Genomic DNA, 21,250 nt, shown 5'->3' with positions numbered 1-21,250 from the left:
GCACTGCTCTTTGGGATGGAAGTGAAGTGACTATATACACCCTTGGAGGTGGAATAGGGTGAGAAAGACAATCAGTGGGGGGATGCATAAGGTCAAGTCTTTCAACTCTCCCAAACCCAAATCTGTAATCTGTGTGTGATTATACACAAAGAGACAAAGTATGCATCTTCTTGATTCTGAATATATTGATGGTAAACAGATCTAAAATGTTTTTGACAAACAGCCAATTTTATAAAGGGATCCAAAATATTCTGGAAATAATCTTGCTTTGAAGCATTACTGTTACTGCATCTTGATAACTGAAACATCAACTAGTAGTAACCAAGAGGCATCATTCATAAGCAGATCCACGAAGTTTCACTACAAATTATGAGTTCATATTGGCATAAACCTGGAGTGCCATAAGCCCAATAAATCTTAGCTGGCTAAAGATCTTTCAAGTCACGGCCTGCCATATTACTTCTCCACACCCAACACTGTGTGCCTGACAGTCAAGTTGGGCTGACTCCTGAGCCACCCTCAGGTATAGCCTCCAAATCAATCCTGGCCTCTTGCAGTTCTTTCAACCCTCACATGAAAATCAGATTGCATAAAAACCAGCACAAGGTGCTCATCCTGGCTCCAGGCTTTTCCTAGCAAAGTACAACTTCGAACCTTTCTGCCTCAGCCTGGTCTGGCCTGACCAATTCTAGTTGGTTCAGGCCTTGGTCATCTCCTCTAGAAGGTGAAAGCTAAATGGAAGAATGTGTGAATACAAAGAACAAAGAGAATCTGTGAAATTAATACATGGTAACTCCTTAAGTTGTCAAACTGTTACTATCATATAGGTATGCTTCCACTTTAAAGAATAGATGAAGCTATCCTACCACACTAGTAATCAAAGACATGCAAATTAAAATAAAATGCTATTTTCCATTTATGGACATAAAGACTTCTATTCTGCAGCAGCAGGGTACAAAAGACATTCTTACATACTGCTAATGTATCCAATCCTGTAAAATAAGGTTAAGGACCTTCAAAACAGATAGCTACTGACCCAGGAATTTCATTTCTATATATCCTAAAGAAATAATCAAAAGTAACTATAGTTTTCTTACTGATTTTAAGAACTAATATATGTTATGAATAACAATAATTTTCTGCTTATAAAAAGAAAAAGCTAAAGATATATATAAAAAATACTCATCACAACCCATCCCAAATAGGTTATCACATATCTTCATACAACGATCTGAAGAGTTTTTGTGACAAAAATTAATAATACAATATGAAATGAAAATCACATAATGCAAAACTGTATATACAGTTTGATACCAGTTATATTAAAACACACCCAGAATGGAGAAAGAAACAAGAAAGTAATAGCCCAATAATTTCTATACATTTTCAATTTTCCTCTATTTTTACATATTTTCTTTTTTTTTTAATTTACTTATGATAGGCACACAGTGAGAGAGAGAGAGAGGCAGAGACAGAGGCAGAGGGAGAAGCAGGCTCCACGCACCGGGAGCCCGACGTGGGATTTGATCCCGGATCTCCACGATCGTGCCCTGGGCCAAAGGCAGGCGCCAAACCGCTGCGCCACCCAGGGATCCCTATTTTTACATATTTTCTAAGTCTTCCACAATAACTTAGATAATATTCTTATCAAAATAGATTTTATCTCATAATGAACTTTTAGCAAAAGAAGTCAAACACAAAAAAATATATACTTTTTAAAAAATTTTTTTTAATTTTTATTTTATTTATGATAGTCACAGAGAGAGAGAGAGAGAGAGAGAGAGAGGCAGAGACACAGGCAGAGGGAGAAGCAGGCTCCATGCACCGGGAGCCTGACGTGGGATTCGATCCCGGGTCTCCAGGATCGCACCCTGGGCCAAAGGCAGGCGCCAAACCGCTGTGCCACCCAGGGATCCCAAGAATATATACTTAATGTAAATCAAAACCCCAACAAGGAGCGCATAACTGGCTCAGTCAGTGGAGCATACAACTCTTAATCTCAAGGGTTGTGATTTCAAGGCCCATGTCAGGTGTAGTTTCCATAAAAGAATGATGTCACTTAAAGAAAAAAAAAATGAAAAAAAAAAAAAGAAAAAGAAAAAAAAATGAGATACCACTTCACACCCGCTAGGATGGCTTTAAAGACAGAAAATACACAAGTGTTGGTGAGGATGTGGAGAAACTGGAACTCTCAAGCACTGCTAAAGGGAATATAAAATGCAGCCACTGTGCAAAAATAGTTGGGCAACTGCTCAAAAAGTTAAACACAGAGTCACACTATGACCCAGCAATTCCACTCCTAAGCACACACCCAAAAGAAACGAAAACATATATCCACACAAAAATGTGTGCATGAATGTTCACAGCAACATTATTCATAAGAGCCAAAAAGTAGAAACAAACCAAATATTCATTAATGGGTGAATGGATAAACAAACTGTGGTTTATTTATGTAATGGAGTATTTTTCAACCATAAAAAGGAATGAAGTATAATGATGAACCTTGAAAACACATGCTAAGTGAAAAGAAGCCAGGTGCAAAAAACCACGTTGCAGAACTCCATTTATATGAGAGGCAAATCTATAGAACAGAAAGTAGATTAGTAGACACCCAGGGCTGGGAGGTTAGGGGGAAATGAGGAGTGACTGAAATTAGGAATGGGGTTTCTTTGGGGGGATAATAAAAATGTTTTAAAGTTGATTATGATTATAGATGCACAATTCTGTGAATATACTAAAAACCACTGAGTTGTACGCTTTAAATGGGTGATTATATGATATGTAAGTTTTATCTCAATAAAGCTGGGTTGTTGTTTTTTTAATTTTAAGTAGGATCCATGCTCAACATGGGGCTCAAACTCTTGACATGGAGATCAAGAGTCACATGCTCTACTAAATGAGTCAGCCAAGCGCTCCAATAAAGGTGTTTTTAAAAAGAATACATACTTTATTATTTCACTCATAATAAAACTCAAGAACAGGCAAAGCCTATTAGAGGTGTTAGAGGCCAGAAGAATGGTTCCTTTGGGGAGGAGGGAGAGGGTGGAGCTTGGTAGGGAGCTATCAAAGTAGTTTCTAGAGTGCTGGTAAAGTTCCAATTCTTGTGGATTATTATCACTTTAAGATAATTCATCAAGCTGTACACTACTGATGTATGCATTTTTCTATATATATGCCATATTTCATTAAAAAGTTAAAAAAAAATTAGTGGTGCCTAGGGAGCTCAGTTGGTTGAGGGTCTGCCTTTGGCTCAGGTCATGATCTCAGGGTCCTGAGATTGAGCCCTGCATCAGCGGGGAGTCTACTTGTGCCCCTGCCCCTGCTGGTATTCTCATACACTCTCTCTCTCCTCTCAAATAAATAAAGTCTTAAAAAAAAAAAAAAGTTTAAAAAATTAGTTGACTTCAAAAAAGGAAAAACACTAAAGTTTCTTATTTTAGCCAGACTCTCAGGCCCTAACTCAGTTTATTTAGTCTTATTTAGAGCTGACTGTATTTACCGGGTTACGTAACTAGAAGCAGATTAAAAATTGCAAAAGATGGGAATGAAGAAGCAGGAAGTATAGATTCCCAGGATAAAGTAAAACACAATAAAGCAAAAGAAATTAAGGACCATGAAGGAAGATGGTAGGAAGTGAGAGAGAGAGAATTACAAAAAAGCAGAATTAAGAATTCAAACAATACAGCAATCCAAAACCATTCCTAACATCCCACAGGACTTTACAGCTCCACTAGCCCCAAAGAAACCTCCATTATACGGAGGAACACAAGAGATGATGCTCCTAATACTCTAAAAATCACCAAGGACAGAGTAAAGGATGTCCAGAATTCTCTCTCTGGGAAAGTAAGTATGTAAAATACTCTATCAAGTCATCTATCAAATAATAAAGTTAAAACTTAAAGACCTGATGTTCAAACAAGTAATTATGTAGAAAATAACTTACACAAAAGACTTATTCCCCCAAAGGGCCAGATGAACGGGTTAATATTATGCCATTCAAAAAGATCATAAAATGAAAAAATAAAAATAAAAATAAAATAAAGGGATCCCTGGGTGGCGCAGCGGTTTAGCGCCTGCCTTTGGCCGGGGGCGCGATCCTGGAGACCCGGGATCGAGTCCCACCCACGTCGGCTCCCGTTGCATGGAGCCTGCTTCTCCCTCTGCCTGTGTCTCTGCCTCTCTCTCTCTCTCTGTGTGTGACTATCATAAATGAATATAAATAATTAATTAATTAATTAATTAATTAAAAAAAGATCATAAAATGACAACACAATGGCACAGAATACACCATCCCCCAAAGTACCCTCTAGGGACAGATACCTCAGTTGAGCCGGGTAACTCTGTAACACTGGAGATTTAAATACCACTCCTTCAAAAATAACCTATAATTCAAGGAGTCAAAGGCTAGAGCACACATGCATCAAAGGTAAGCTACAAAACAATTAGAGTTGCAAGGCCAGAACAGAGAACATTCTGATGTAGAACACATTTCTCTTTAACACTTAACTACAGTGGACTTTTATGAGATCCTCCATGTTTTCTTCCTACCAAGGTCCCTTTCCTTTGTCCCAGGCTTGCTCTTATAGGCTGAGGTGGTGGATGTGTGAGATGGCTGGTTGGTTTTTCCTCCTAAAATGTTCCCATCACTCAGGTGTAAAGGAATCAATAGTTGTCAAACATTGCAACCTGGGAAGCTGGTATCATACGGCAATAAAAAGGAAAATAAGGAAACTGAGGCTCAGTGACCAGCTCACTTAACCCAAAACTCATGGGTTCATATTTCCAAAAGTAAGGAGCAGACCTGCACCACGTTGCCCTCACCCTCCTTCTGGCACGATCCTCTAATGCTGACCGACAGCCTGAAGCCTGAGACATAATCAGGTATCATCAGGAAGCGGGTGTGGGCAGTTATAACAGCCTACTCAGCTGCCTGGCATCACAACAGAGCCTCAAAGGGTAACAACCAGCAGGTCTCCAACCTAACCAACCCTTCCTCCCGCTGGATAGGTAACAAGCTGCCAATGCTCCTCTCTCTCACCCAGCTGCAGGGAAATGAAGTTACTCTCCTCTTTCCTTCCTTCCTGTCACTATTAAAATTCTGATATCATTAACTAGTAGCTATTTCCCATGAGCTACTGCTTTTAAAGGAGTATGTCTTTTCTTTAGCATTTCTAGTTTATTCTAACTTTCATGGAGATTTGCCAAGTTGTCACTACACTATTAAAAAGGTACTCTTGGGGTGCATGGGTGGCTCAGTGGGTTACGTATCTGCCTTTGGCTTGGGTCATGATCCCAGGGTCCTGGGATAGAACCCAGAGCCCCACTTTGGGCTCTTTCTGCTCGTTGAGGAGCCTGCTTCTCCCTCTCCCTCTGCCTGCCACTCCCCATGCTTGTGCTCTTTGTCAAATAAGTAAATAAAAAAATATTTTTTTAAATAAAAAGATAAAAAGGGACTCTTATTTTAGGGTAAGATTAAAGTATATTCCAAGTTAATGTATCTTTATAATTACTGGGAGCACCTCTGGTCAGAAAAGTTCTACTATTCTTCTCCACCTATAGAGAGCTCTGGATCTCAAAGAACAGGATGAGTCTCCTTCCCTAGTTTAAACACAAGCCTTTCGGGACACATGGGTGGTTCAGCGGCTGAGCGTCTGCCTTTGGCTCAGAGCGTGATCCCGGGGTCCCTGGATTAAGTCCCAACACCGGGCTTCCCGCATGAAGCCTGCTTCTCCCTCTGCCTACGTCTCTGCCTCTCTCTCTGTGTGTCTCTTATGAATAAATAAAATCTTTAAAATAAATAAACACAAGCCTTTCTCTGCCTCCCTCATTGTTCAAAGTACAGCATATACATAAGTTCTTGGCCCATTAATTCACTCATAAACATGCATACAAAGGACAGGACCAATTGTTACGGGAAATTTAGAGAGTCACAGAATTAAAAGTCTGTAGAAATGTCTCTGTTTCTTCATCTGTAAGACAGAAAATAATTTATGTATCCACTTTACACTGTTATAAGAAATAAAATAAACCACTGTGCAGGGCATATGGTAAGCACGCATATGTTAGCTACGGGAAAAAACAAAATGGAGAAAATTCCATACACCGTGCTACCATTTATCTAAATAAGAGAAAATATGAATACACACATATATACACACACAAAAGCTAGAGAAAATTAATGATTACATACACAATACACACATATATATGCACACACACAAAGCAAGAGAAAATTAGTTTTTATATTAAAACAATGGAAGAATAAATCATAAAATTTAGGGAGAAAGAGACCAGGGTGTCAGGATCAAAGACAAACTAGACTTCTTTGAATAGATCTTATGTTGGACACTTGACTTCAGGCTATGTATTTTATACATAATTATACAACAAAATTAAATTTTAAAAAGCAATGCTCAAAATCAAAAGCAAAAAGAAACAAATGAATTTAATAAGAATCCAGCTGGTGACAAAGTCACACTGAGAACTATTCCAAGTAATTTTAAGACATAGTAATTTGACTCTATAGGCTTAGTAAGCCATGTCCTATTGAGGGGGGAGGGAAGGGGACCATGAAAATAAATCAGATATTTTTCAAATTCTCATAGATGGTGGAAGTATTGAAATTATTATCCCGAGACTTATGAGTGCATTGTGGGATAATGCAAATGAGAACTTACATCGATGTTAGGAACAGGGTTCAGCATGGGAGAAAGGAGAAACAGATGCAAGATCAAGGAGTTAAATAAAAAGCCTCAAATCCTGAATGGGAATTATCAATATGAATTCTTGATTTAGTATGTCTTTAAAAGAAGTTACATACTTCCTAGCTCTGTGTACTTAGAAGACATAGGGATCCCTGGGTGTCTTGGCGGCTAAAGCACCTGCCTTCAGCTCAGGGCGTGATCCTGGAGTCCTGGGATCGAGTCCCACAACAGACTCCCTGCATTGGAGCCTGCTTCTCCCTCTGCCTATGTCTCTGCCTCTCTCTGTGTGTCTCTCATGAACAAATAAATACAATCTTAAAAAAGAAAAAGAAAAAAAGAAGAAAAAGAAGACACAGACACCACATGCACCCCTAGTGCCCAGACTGTGACCTCTCAGTGCCATTTGCCAATAAAAGACAACCAGGGCTCCTTAAAGAAATGACTGATCCCAGATCTAGGGTAGAAAATGTGCAAGTTGAGCCTGGAAATCTTCCCTGGATTTGGTCTGACATCACAGACTACTAGTACCATGTCAAAAAGATTTAAGAGCTCACTTCTACTGGCCAAAAATGGCACAATTTGAGCATCAATAAGGTTAATAACTGTAATTGAGCCACATCAGATACACATTTAAATCCATGAGTTCGTACGGTTGCAAACAAAAAACTCACTGACCGTATTTGGATATTAATAAATTAGAGACACCTGGGTAGCTCAGCAATTAAGCGTCTGCCTTAGGCTCAGGGTCCTGGGATCATGTCCCACATCAGGCTCTCTGCAGGGAGCCTGCTTCTCTCTCTGCCTCTCTCTCTCTCTCTCTCTCGGTGTGTCTTTCATTAATAAATAAATCTTATAAAAAAATTACTTTGAGCCTTGGTGTCCATTGAAAGATGAATGGATAAAGAAGATGTGGTTTATGTATACAATGGAATATTACTCAGCAATTAGAAACGACAAATACCCACTATTTGCTTCAACGTGGATGGAACTGGAGGGTATTATGCTGAGTGAAATAAGTCAATCGGAGAAGGACAAACAGTGTATGTTCTCATTCATTTGGGGAATATAAATAATAGTGAAAGGGAATATAAAGGAAGGGAAAAGAAATGTTGGGAAATATCAGGAAGGGAGACAGAACATAAAGACTCCTAACTCGGGGAAACGAACTAGGGGTGGTGGAAGGGGAGGAGGGCGGGTGTTGGAGGGGAATGGGTGACGGGCACTGAGGTGGACACTTGACGGGATGAGCACTGGGTGTTTTTCTGTATGTTGGTAAATTGAACACCAATAAAAATTAATAAAAAATAAATAAATAAAAATAAAAAAAATTACTTTGAAAACGAAAAATTAGAAAAAAACTTCAAGCATTTGTATTGCCTTTCTTCTTTAAATTTACTTTGCAGTACATAAATAATTGATGAGGGCAAGAGTCTCTACAGAAGTGTTCTAACTAATAAGAATGTCAAAGTTATAATATCACCATTTTCGACCCTTAATGAACTAATGGATCAAGGAATAATCATCAATGTCTACTACCATAGTAAGACATAGAACCAGACATTACAAGCTTCCTGATCAAAGTTTATAACACCACCAAAAAAAGAAAGGGGGAGGGGTTTAAAAAAAAAAGCCTTAATCTCATTAGAACATTTTAATTGAAACTACAGGAATATAACAGGCAAAATCAGACTTTGGGAAGCTCTATCGCAATACTCTTCAAACTGTGACCCACGGACAGGTGCCCGTCCATCTATGAACTTTTTGTCACCAGTATATGACTAGGTAAGTACAGAAATTGAAAGCAGGCATTTATTTAGAAACACTTAGAGCAAACTAACAGAAGTTTTATGTCTATAGAGTCTAAATTTTTTCAGTGGGGCTGGTTTTATGTATGCTTTTTATTTCATTTTCTGGAAAAGCTTAAATGCCGAGCTAAGAAATGTATACTGTATTTTGCATATAAAAGAAGTAAAAGCAATTTTTGAGAAGAAATAATGTAATTACGGGTAAACTTTAAAATTAATTTGGCAACAATAAAAACCGTCCAGGGGAAGAGACAGAATTTAGAAATGAGGAAGGGTACTTGAAGGTCACAGACTTAGAATGACTGCCTTCATTAACACCACTTGCTATTTATTGAATAATTACTATGTGTAAGTTTCAATACTAAACACTTATTTGTACCTTCTTACTTAATTCTCATAAAAACCAGGCAAGGTTCTGCTTACTATCACTGAACCCAATATCCTAATTTCAAAAAGGGAATAATCCCTCTTTCACAGGGCTGTAGTGAAAATTTGATGGAAAAATTGTATGAATGTACAGTTGATCCTTGAATAATGTGGGAGTTAGGGGCACTGACCTCCATACAGTCAAAAATCCGTGTAACTTTGGACTCCTCAAAAACTTAACTAATAGTGAGAACCACGAGTGATCACTTTTTATTGCAATATACAACTTACTGGACAGACTAACTGCTCACACAGAGATAATCAGCATCACTTGGCATTTTAAGTGGATGCTTGCAACATTCAAGCTCACCGCCAAGAGCAACAGGAGGGAGTCATGAAAATATTACAGTAGTATAGTATTTTAATATTTAATATTTTATGCAGTTATAATTTAATACTGCTTCCTACACTTGTTTACATTTGATTGTAAATGTGCCATGTACAGTCTGTGTGTGCTTAAGTTTTGATAAATTTTAACTTTTGTAATAGGTTTGTGTATATTTTATGGTAGTAAATATTAACATAAACTAGGATCTAATGTCATGCATTTGTGACATACATTAACTTCCACTTAATTTTTTTGTTATTTCTAGGCTATGCAGTTCATTTGCCAGTTTAATTGCCACAAATCTGCAAAAAATTCATATATATATACATATACATATATATATATATATATATACATACACACACAATTTTTTTTTTCAATTCTGCAAACAGGAAGACCCACACAGTTCAAACCAGTGTTGTTCAAGAATCAAATGGACTCTGCAAATGATCTGGCTCCACACAAATAAATGGTATTTTCATTATTATGATTATTGTTTCTTAAATCTCCTGAGAATCAGATAGCTCTCCCTTGCTTTTAAAGATCAGAATACCAGGGGCACCCAGCTGGTCAGTTAGAACACATGACTCTTGATCTCAAGGTCATGAGTTCAAACCCCAGGTTGAGTGTAGAGATTACTAAAAAATAAACAAACAAACTTTAGAAGGAAGAAAGAAAGAAGGATTGATTAGAATACCAAGAATTAAAGAATTTACTGAGCTGGTGATGCGCTTACAAAGATTTCTTACAATAGAAGCAACAAAGGCATTTCCTGACCAGTCCCATGAAATCTTCTAATGCGTGAACTGTTTGTTTGCGGACGCTTGTTTGCTACCATCCAAGCTCAACAACCGGAGGGAAGAAGCAACAGATGTTCAGTGACTGGCCAATTCCTCTAGGAACTGCCACAGTCCATGGCATCAAACAATGATTTCTAAATGGAGAAAGACCACAGTCAGATGAAAGACAAGATATCTTGATGTGCTCAACTGCAAAAATGTTGTTTGTTAAACATAAAAGGTCATTTGAGGAACAGCCAACAAACGATTAATTAGCAGTGCAAACAAGAATATTTTTGAGGGAAAAAGCTACACAGGACAGAACTTTAAATTACTCAGCTTTCAATGATTTCTTTTCCACTATTATATATAAAAGGTTTTTTTGTGGAAACCATGAGGTCATTGTTTTGCAGTCTTTACTATAGGAAACAGCTGTGGAGAACTACACAAACAGTGAACACTGCCCTATTTAGTAGCCCCTTATTGTGACAAGTGCATAGACGGGGACAGGAAAAATCCATCAAACCACACTCTAATAACAAAACAAAAGAGGCAGAATCAAACAAAAAACTTTAGGCCACACAAAGGGAGACATAAAACAACTAATTCAGGATAAGCATCTGTAAGTTAGGACAAACATCTATTATTATATCTATATCTTGACTTAAGAGCTAATTCCAAGAACAGCTCCTTTCTACATGGGTTACCAAAATCTCAAATGATTCACTTCACACAGTACCTGATATATGACAGACATACAACAAATGTAATTTTAAAAAGAGGAGGAGTTGTTCTCCTAGACTCTTATGTTCAAATACTACATGACCTATCTGAAACTGAACTTACCCACCCACCTCCAGAATTGTTTTCCATTCTGTGCTTCCAGACTTGAACAGTGCCATCCCAAGACACCCTGTTTCAATACCTGCAAGTTACGTTCATTTCCTCCTTCTTATTCATTCTTCACACACCCATAAAGCTGCCAAACACTGTCAACTCTGCTTCAAATATACATTTTATATATGCTCAAAGGTCAGAGGAAAGGGACAAAAGACAAGGAAAAGGAAATAAATTAACTGAATCCACTCCAATCCACTACAGGTTATGTGACTCCCTTTACAATACCACCCAAGATTCTACTTAAACTTGTCCAGTGATAAAAAGACAATTATGTGAGACAGTTCACATAACATGCAGCTGAATCTAACTCTACACAGCTAGTTGTAGATTGCACCATAGTTCCTCTATCAAGACTCTTTCTTTTTCTTTCTTTTTTTTTTTTTTAAAGCTTCCTTTTTTTTTTTTTAATTTTTATTTATTTATGATAGTCACAGAGAGAGAGAGAGAGAGGCAGAGACACAGGCGGAGGGAGAAGCAGGCTCCATGCACCGGGAGCCCGATGTGGGATTCGATCCCGGGTCTCCAGGATCGCGCCCCGGGCCAAAGGCAGGCGCCAAACCGCTGCGCCACCCAGGGATCCCAAGACTCTTTCTTAAATATCTCATGACCCCTGACTCCACATTTCAATTTAAATGCATGATCTTTTCTGCCCCTTGTGCTCCACAATCCACTTCCCCTCTCCAACTGCTCTATCAGATAATCCCCATTATTTTCTCCATCCCTCAGGTCTGAAACCTTAGTGTCTACTATTCCATCCCTTGGACTCTCCCTGAAAACGTCGTGATGTGCTCCAAAATGTCCCTTGGACTCACTCTTTCCTCCTCCTTTTCCTCGATTTATACCTATGATTGCCCTCTTCCTGCATTTACTTTCTCCTCCATCTGATTCATTTGTGCTTACCATCAAATCAACTTTTCAAAAACATTTTTTTCATCAAATTAGTGTCTGCACAGCTCAAGAAGCCTATTTTTTTTTTCAAGAAGTCTATATTGAAACACTACTGATTGCTGCCTCAAGGCTAAGCTGTTGTGACAGACTTTCAAGGCCACCCACAATCTGCCTCCTCTCAGCTCATTCATCTGTACTTATTTCCCCTTCTCTCCAAATCAGTGGTTCTCAACTGAGGCAGTTTTGCTCCCCAGCAGACATCAGGCAATGTTTGTAGACATTTCTGATTGTCATGACCAGGGTTAGGAAAGGGATACTACCAGCATCTAGTGGGTAGAGAACAGGGATACCGCTAACCATCCTGATATGCCAAGACAGTCCCCGACAAAACAAACAAAACTGACCCTGTGAAAGAAAATAATTTTAAGTTTAAAAAATGATGAACAAGGGCAGTCACTGATAGGAGGAAGCACATGTCAGGGCAAGTAGGCCCTAGCATGCACTGTGGATGAGTCAGAGAATCCTGTCCTCTACAGCTCTTTGCTGGGCAATCTGGTAAGGTGTAGCCACATTTTAAATGCACCTTCCCTTTGACTCAACAGAGCCACTGCTAAGACTCAGTCTTTAGGAAATGAGACTCAATATTTGTTGAAGGACTGGCTATCATGATTAAAAACTTTATACAACCTAAATGTCCATCATTGGGCTTCTATACAACTGTTAAAAAGAATGAGATGGGCTTGGATGTATCAACAACAAAAACAAACAACAGAAAAACAAACAAACAAACAAAGAAAGCCATGCTACCCCCCCGGGGGGGGGGGGGGGGGAGCAAGTTCCCTACAGAACTATATGCAGAGCATGAACCCATCAGTGTAAAAGATGCATGCATGTTTATATATGCATTTAAGTGGTCTGAAAGGATTATTTTTAAGGCAGACTTCCAAAAGCACCTAACTGTGAGAAGCAATGGCATATATATAAAGCTAGCTCAGTTGACCTTATGTTCACTAAGATTCAGCACCACAGTCTTAGAGGAAAAAAACACTACACATTTCAGGACAGCCCCCCCCCCCCCCACCTCTTTATGTTTTATGCCGAGAACTGCCATTTCAAAAGTTGCAAAGATAAGGCAACCATAGGCACAGGACTCAGTGTGTGCCTCAGCAATAAGGGGGTGACAAAGAGTGAAGTCAGAATTCTGGTTTTGCTCCCGTGGTCTCCAGCCAGCAAGTGAACCTCAGTTCCTTCACCTAGAAAGGCTAAGGTCACATTTGCCCCACATCTCCTTCTTAGTCTAAAATGTGAGGACTCTGGGGATCCCTGGGTGGCTCAGCGGTTTAGCGCCTGCCTTTGGCCCAGGGCGCGATCCCGGAGTCCCGGGATCGAGTCCCATGTCCGGCTCCCAGCATGGAGCCTGCTTCTCCCTCCTCCTGTGTCTCTGCCTCTCTCTCTCTCTATGTCTCATAAATAAATAAATAAATCTTTTAAAAAAATAAAATAAAATGTGAGGACTCTGTTATCTCCTTTCTCTGCAGAGATGTGGAACTTCACTAAAACAAAAGTGACAATGTTTGACAGACACAAGAACTGACCAGGAAGAGACATACTGTCTATTCTATAGTCGGCCACAAAGCTAAAGGTGACCTTTACAACTTTTTTTCTAGTTTTCAAGTGAACTCAAGGAGCATCTTGAAATCTGAGTACTCCCTGGGAACCACCGTGAAATATCAATATATTCAACATCTTCTCACAAACCAGGAAAACTTAGGTCTGCAACATAAAATCAGAGCCCCCAACATGAGTATGAAAAAGTAAGGCGTGAAAGGTAGCCAGTATAACCCTGATTGCTAGCTTGTCTACCACTACTCATTTATACATTTATTCCCTTTGTAACTTGAGAACTTTCACCTAGTAAGTACCACCAGGTACCACAGTTCAAGGGGAAAAAATATGGAAAAGAAATTTCTTTTTTTTTTTTTTTAAGATTTTATTTTATTCATGAGAGGGAGGGGGAGATAGAGAGAAAGAGAGAGAGAGAGAGACAGAGACATACACTGAGGGAGAAGCAGTCTCCATGCAGGGAGCCCGAATGTGGGACTCATTCCCAGGACCCCAGGATCACGCCCTGAGCCTAAGGCAGACACTCAACCGCTGAGCCACCCAGGCATCCCAGAAGATAAATTTCTATTCATCAATTATTTTTTGTTTTACTGCAAATTTGGAAGGATTCCTCATAGCTCTTTTATCAGATCACTCTGTTCTAGTTGTTCTTTGGGAGCACAGTTTGAAAACCGCTGCTGCTATAAGATGTATCTTTGTTACTTGAGAGATTACCATTCATCTTTTTACTGACTGCAAAAGAGCAGAGCACTAGAAATCAGCATCAATAGGAACCTGCTAGTAACCTATAGGTTAGACAATAAACTCATTTCCTCTAAAAACAGCATATTGAGTATTTGAGTTTCAGAATGATTTCTTTTCTCCCATTGTTTTACTAAGACAGTGATCCAAGGATCCTGCCAATGAAGTCCAAATTTTCTTCTAATGCTGCTGCAAACACACTAAGAGGACAAAAAGTAACAAAGCAACCTTCTAAAGGCTGAGTTAGTAAAAAAAAAAAACACCCAAAGGAGACTCAAAACATTCCTCCAATGAGATGTTTCTCAATCTTAGCCTTACCCACATTTTGGGCTAGATAACCCCTCAATGAGGGAAGCAAAGCCCAAAGTACCCTCACCCCAGTTCAGTCAACTAAGTATGTCTCCAGAGAGGCCAAATGTACCCAGGAATGAAGGGCCTGGGGAAGGCAAAAGAGCCCTGGCTGAGAACCCTGTTCTACGAGGAGAAAAATACCTGCTTAAAAAAGTGACGGGGGGATCCCTGGGTGGCTCAGCAGTTTGGTGCCTGCCTTCAGTCCAGGGCGTGATCCTGGAGTCCCAGATCAAGTCCCACATCGCGCTCCTTGCATGGAGCCTGCTTCTCCCTCTGCCTATGTCCCTGCCCCTCTCTCTCTGTCTCTGTCTCTCTCTGTGTGTCTCTCATGAATAAATGAATAAAATCTTAAAAAAAAAAAAAAAGAGAGAGAGAGAGAGAGAGAGATGACAGAAATTTCTTAAAGTATACCAAGACTGGGCCAGTCAATCAATTTCATTCTGGGAAATCAAAGTCCTACCTTAACAACCATCTAGCTCACCAAAACCAAAAATCCATTTACCTGGCAAGCTCCTAAAGCTCAAATAAATCAATGTGGTTAGAAATCAAGAAAGAATTCTTGATTGGAAAACTTACAAAGAAAATAATTAGTGACTTAAGGAAATTTTAAGACGATAAAAGCACAAAGACATACTAAGTGCTTTTTCGAGACCTCAAGGCAAACTCTCAAGATGGCAAATTGGTTTTATCTTCTCTGCCAACTCCAATCAACTGGTAGTGGCTGCCTGGAGCTCAGAATAGAGCAGGATTCTGAGGCTGAATGTGAGCTCAAGGAAAGAGTATTTGTATCAAACATCAACATGTGCAGGTAAGGAGCCATGGTAACATGGATGCCTAGCATCTACCTTCTCAGTGTTCCACTCAACTTCCTTTGTGCTCAAAATAATGCCAATCAAATTTGGGGGGGGGGGGGGAGTAATCCTCCACAGTGCCAACAGGCTTACCTAATTCTGGGGGGGGGGGAGGAGGAGGAGGAGGAGGAGGAAGAAGAAGAAGAAGAAGAAGAAGAAGAAAAAGAAGAAGAAGAAGAAGAAGAAGAAGAAGAAAGAGAAAGAAGAAGAAGAACAAAGAAGGAAGCAGAAGAAGAAAGAAGAAAAGAAGAAAGAAGAAGAAGAAGAATTAGAAGAAGAAGAAATAATCTGATTCTATCACTCTACTGCTTAAAAATCAGCCCTGGATTCTCAGCTTCCCGAGGAAAATATCCAAACCAGCACAGCCTACAAAGCCACTCACAATCCACTTACAACACACTTCTTCCAAACTTTCTGCACCTCCATTGCTTTCCATGGTATAACCAGCCACCAAATGTCTCATGGTTCCCCCAAAACCACATGCCCTTTCATGCCACCCCCACCCCTTCTCTGCCTAATTTCTGTTCATCCTGCAGACCACAGCTCTGTGATACTTTACTTGTTCCCTGAACCTACAACATCAGCATCACCTGGGAGCTTGCTAGAAATGCAGAATCTCAGACCCCACCCCAGTTCTGCCAAATCCACATCAGCTTTGTAACAAGATGACCACCTGAATTATGTGCACATTAAAGAGTAAGAAGTGATGTCTTGGGAAATGTACCAGGCCTCACTAGACTCAGTTCTTCACAGGCATGTACAGTGTCTTCCCAAAATCAAAAGTGCCTCACACTCTAGCAGGCTGCCTCTGAGGCAAATCCCTCCTTACTCACCTCCTCTATTAAGGCAAGAAAACCTAAATATCCACCTTCCAGCCTCCATGGCAGCCAGAGATGGCCAACTGACATGGTTGTAAGTCAATGAAATGTAGCAGAAGCCTGCTGGGGGGCTGCTTCTAGAAGGACTTTTATTTTCCCAGTGACTTCCTGCCTTGACAAACAGTAAGGATAAAAAGCCAAAAATGTAACAGGGACAAAATAGTCAATGACAACAAAGTGGAAACAGAAATGATCTGAGTCCCCGTTGGAGTCTCCGTTGGGCCCTTCAAGCCACTGTACCACATTAGTACATCTACCTCCAGGCTTACTGTGGGAGCCAATTCAACATCTTTACTGCTTAAGACATCATCATTAGGGCTTCCTCTTTCTTGTGCTAAATGCATTCCTATCTGATAGAGTAAACTCTCAATAAATGGGAAGCGAATGAGTGAATGCAATGTGGAATCTACTAGAGATTTAGAAGATTATATATTTTAAAAACAGGATCTCTAAGAATCTGTTCAACTTTGCCAAAGCATGCTTATAAATTAGCTTCCACATTTCTAGAATTATTGATCCATTTCTGTTCACAGCTTTTTAATGGATCCAAAAAAAAAAAAAAAAAAAAAGACAACCTCTTAAAATGCAATGCAATGGAAATGTTCACATACAAAAAGGCTGCAGAAATTGATTTTTACATTTTGGAAGGAGTAGAAAACCAAACTTAAAACACTGGGCTATGACCTTGAAAAGTTTGCAATTGCTGTAGCTACTTACAACTATAAGCAAAGAGGGGAAAAAGAGAAGAAAAAAAAGACCTAAAATAACTGGTTGGTTGCCATTCTCTCCCACTTTCTCATTTTGAGATCTCTGACATGGATCTCATTTTTTTCCAGTCCCTATCCCAGTCAAATATTTTCATTTAAATTCCCAAGATCAAACAGCAATCATTTTTTTTTATTTTTGAGAAAAACGGAACATTAATAAATATAAATAAAATGTATTAAAAAGGGGATGGGCGTGCTCTGACAGTATTACTGTTCCTCAACCAGGATGGTCCTCAACAAAGTGCTAAATCCTCAGATTACCATTTTGTATTTTAGTAAAATCATTTATTTTTACTTAAATTTTAGAAAGAAACTTCACAGCATCAATGGAAAGGCATTTGCCACAAATAGAAGACAAATGAAAAACAAACACAATGAAAGCACCACCTTATTAAATCCTAGCTACTCCCATCTGCTGAGGCCTTTAAACTTAAAGCTTGGGGTTTTTTTGTTTTGTTTTGGTTTGTTTGTTTGTTTGTTTGTTTGTTTTAAGGAAAAGTTAAAAAAGGAAAGGTTGGGGGAGTGAGTGTGAGATGTTTAAGTCAGGCTATCACCAACCTGAGACCTTTTCTTGGGCATAATCAGGACAGACAGAACAGAGAAGGAATTAACTTTCTCACTGTGTGATTTCATTCTATTTAACATCATATCCATGTCCCACTTCAAAGTAACCCTCATACAATCTCAAATCATCTTCCCCTTTTTTGCTCAGAACAAGAGCCCATTTCCTTAGTGCAGCCTAAACAGCCCTACACAATGCAGCCCAGCCCACGATCATCTGAGAGCTCACTACACCTCCCACAGCACCAGCAGACAAGGACCCGAGGGCCCTTTCTAACCCACTGCCTGTTTTTGTATGGCCTCTGAGCTAAGAACGGTTTGTAGAGATAAATATTGGTAATCAATTTGATGACAGGGAACATTAAATTTTGAACTCCAATTAAGCTAAACGTTATCCCTTCCAAAAAAAAAAAAAAAAAAAAAAAGAATCCCGTTCTTCTCATTAGACCTGTATTACAAAGTTTTATATTCATATTTTTATCAATGAAAAATGTGTGGAAATTATATTAACTACCTACATAACAGCCTCAAGTATGCAACCTGACCTTTTACTATATGGCCCTTTCTGAAGAACAGAGTCTGTGGATCCCAGAGCTACAATGTTCCTCAAGTGGGCTTTAAGGCTCACTGGGCTCTTAGGCTTTCACTTTTCTTACACCTGGGAAGTGATTCCTCCTGACCTCCTCAAGGCTGGCTCTCCCTGGTTACTCCAGTCTCAGTTCAAATGTCCCCTCTTCCTAAAGGTCAGCCTTCCCCTGCCCCCTCCTCATTCAAAGTAGCCGGCCAGCACATCAAATCAGGTCACCCACCAGTTTTACTCTCTTCCAACCATTATCGGATATCACCTTCTTTACCTTACTGAAATCTTAATAATAAAAACAATAAACCGGGCAAATGCACATGGTGCTATGCACCATGGAAACGATTTACCTACCAGGCTGAACCCTTTAAAAGTGCCAACCTGGGGCAGCCCAGGTGGCCCAGTGGTTTAGCACCTGCCTTCGGCCCAGGGCCTGATCCTGGAAACCACGGATCGAGTCCCATGTGGGGCTGCCTGCATGGAGCCTGCTTCTCCCTCTGCCTGTGCCTCTGCCTCTCTCTGTGTCTCTCATAAATGAATAAAAAAGTCAAAAACGGTCACAAATGGGTAATCTCCTAGAGTTCAAGCTAACATATCCACCTGTCTGCCGCTCACAACCACCTATGATGTAGGTACCGGATGAGGAGAGTGGCACAGAGAGATTGAGTAAGCTGCCCGAGGTCACACTGCCTGTAAGTGGCAGGACGAGGATCTGAAGCCAGGCTCAACACTCCCATACCCAAGAATGTAAGTTCCATGCAGGCAGCCGGTCTTACTCCTCCGCCATATCCCTCCAGGGCCCATCAGCGGGCCAGGCGTGTAGTAAGCCCTTCACAAACACACGATGGATGAATGAATGAATGAATGAATGAATGAATGAATGAATGAATGAATGGGTGCGCCTCCCTCAGGGTCAGGGGAACCGTCCTAGACTCGGAGCCCACACCTCTTCGGCCCGTGCGCTCCTTAGCGCCCGCCGCGCCGGCGCACGACCTGGGGGCCCCAGCGGCTCGGGGCGCGGGGTGCAGGGCCCGCCCCGGCGGGGCTCACCTTGAAGTCGCGGCTGTGCTGCGGGGTGTACTCCAGGGTCCAGAGGGCCCGCACCAGGTGCGCCAGCTGCTCCGTGACCTCGCCCTGGCCCTGCGTGCCGCGGCCCACAGGCTGCTCGGGGTCAGGCGAGGGCTCGGGCCGCCCCGCCCGGTACTGGCCGAGCGCCAGGTACTCGGCGAAGAGCTCGGTGTTGCTGAGACACTGCAGCGTGGCGTTCATGAAGCACGTGTTGCCGTGGTTCCGGAGCCCCGCCACCCCGGGCACCGGCTCGGCGGCGCTGGCGGGCGGCGCGGGCGCGGCGGGCGGCGGCGGGCACGGCGGCGGCGTGGGCGCGGCGGCCGGCCCGGGCGGGAAGCAGCTGCGGAGGCCGCCGCGGTCCGGGGCGGCGCCCTCGGAGCTGAGGTGCGAGAGCGTGGACAGCGTCTTGAGGACGCGGCTCATGAAGCTGCCCACCGAGCGCGCCGACGAGGGCGAGGCGGGCGCGGCCGGCCCGGGCCCCGCGGGCCCCGCCGCGCCGCCGCTGCCGCCGCCCGCGCGGCCGCTCCGGAACAGCCGCTTGCTGAAGGAGCGCTTCTCCTTCCCGCCCGCCGCCGCCGCCGCCGCCGCCGCCGCCGCCGGCGGCCCGGGCCCGGGCGCCGTTACCTTGGACATGGCGGCGACCGCCGACGCTCATCACCGAGCCCTCCCGCCCGGCCCGCGGCCCCGCCACGGCCGCCGCCGCATCCCGCCGCACCGCGCCTCGCCGGGCCGGGGGGCTCGCCGCCCCACACACCTCAGAGCGCCGCCGAGCGAGCGAGCCAGCAAGCTAGCGGCGGCCGGCTGGGCGGGCGGGCGCGCGCGCGCGGTCCGCCCAGCTGGGCCGCTCACGTGACCCGCCCCTCGGCGCCGCCCGCCGGGCGCTGAAGCCGCCGCGGCTGCCATGTTGACTGTGGGAATGGACGTGCCCCTCCAGCCAGACGAGACGGCTCTCGGGCCCGGGGCGGTCCCGCTCTGTGAAGTCCGAGAGAGGCCATGTCTAGTGTGGGCATGCTCCGGGCGAGGTGGACAGCGCTGGGCTCGTGCCCGGGGATGGACCCCAGGGGTGGGTCTCTCCGTCTTCTGATCTGAAGGCGGAGGCCTTGAGAAAGTGCGGAAATCAGGTTGCCGCCCCTGACCAGCCCCTGGAAGCAGTGATGGACCGTGGCCCTGACCCAGTCCTGCCTGAGCCAGCCGGCCCTGCCCCGCTCCCGGCGGACCCGGACAGCCTGCGCGCATACCGGGACGCCATCACAGAATCTGGCACGTCCCAACAGGCTTGTCTTCCAGGTGGCACCTTGGGCTTGCAGTGAAACAGTATGATCCGAATCACCTTGCTCCTCAGACTTACCTTTGAATCCCCGCTAAGCTCTACCATCATTCATTCATTCAACAGTTTCTCCTGCATGCCAACCACAGCTAGGAGCTGGGAATATGACAAAGTATGGAATTAACACGGTTTTGCCGGCCCTCTTGGCATTTTTCCACTGGCGAATGCTGATAATAGCTGCTATGTTTCAAGCATTGTGCTAAGCATGCAATGTTTCCCGTAATTTTCAGTTCAGTGTCTTTGAGATTGCTACGATGTATCCATCTCAAACCCAAGTTTGTTTCAAAGCCCCTAGACTTGACCTCTAAACGAAAGGTCACAGACCCACAAATGTCACAGGGACCAAGATAGGTCATATCAGTGAGTTAAAGGATCATGGTGTTTTAGTCATCATTTTGACCAGTTAATACTTCAGGTGACTTGACTCTCAGTGTTTCGGAGAATGTAAGGAATGATGGGGACCACGGCAAACTGCAAATCAACTTCTTTCTAAAGCCACTGATTATGCTATATGTTGGCAATTGAACTCCAATAAAAATAAAATAAAATAAAGCCACTGAACTCCATCCAATTATTCCAAGCAAAAAATGAGGGCTCAGATCATCTGACTTTTTATTTTATTGTTTTGTTTCACCTGACTTTTTATTCTTTTTTTTTTTTAATTTTTATTTAT

At 42.3% G+C, this 21,250-nt stretch overlaps 1 protein-coding gene across 1 annotated transcript in view; it reads right to left on the bottom strand.

Moving 5' to 3' along the window:
• USP31 (ubiquitin specific peptidase 31) overlaps positions 1–19,989 on the bottom strand; it is a 72,339-nt gene extending 52,350 nt beyond the window's left edge. The window contains exon 1 of the mRNA XM_025983801.2: positions 19,233–19,989. Coding sequence (XP_025839586.2) covers positions 19,233–19,883 — 651 coding nt within the window. The 5' untranslated portion in view covers positions 19,884–19,989. The remainder of the gene's footprint in view (positions 1–19,232) is intronic.
• Positions 19,990–21,250: the final 1,261 nt, after the last annotated feature.

Source organism: Vulpes vulpes, chromosome 3 (assembly GCF_048418805.1).
Source record: "Vulpes vulpes isolate BD-2025 chromosome 3, VulVul3, whole genome shotgun sequence".
Classification (NCBI taxonomy): domain Eukaryota; kingdom Metazoa; phylum Chordata; class Mammalia; order Carnivora; family Canidae; genus Vulpes; species Vulpes vulpes.
This window is presented reverse-complemented; position numbering and strand designations above follow the sequence as displayed.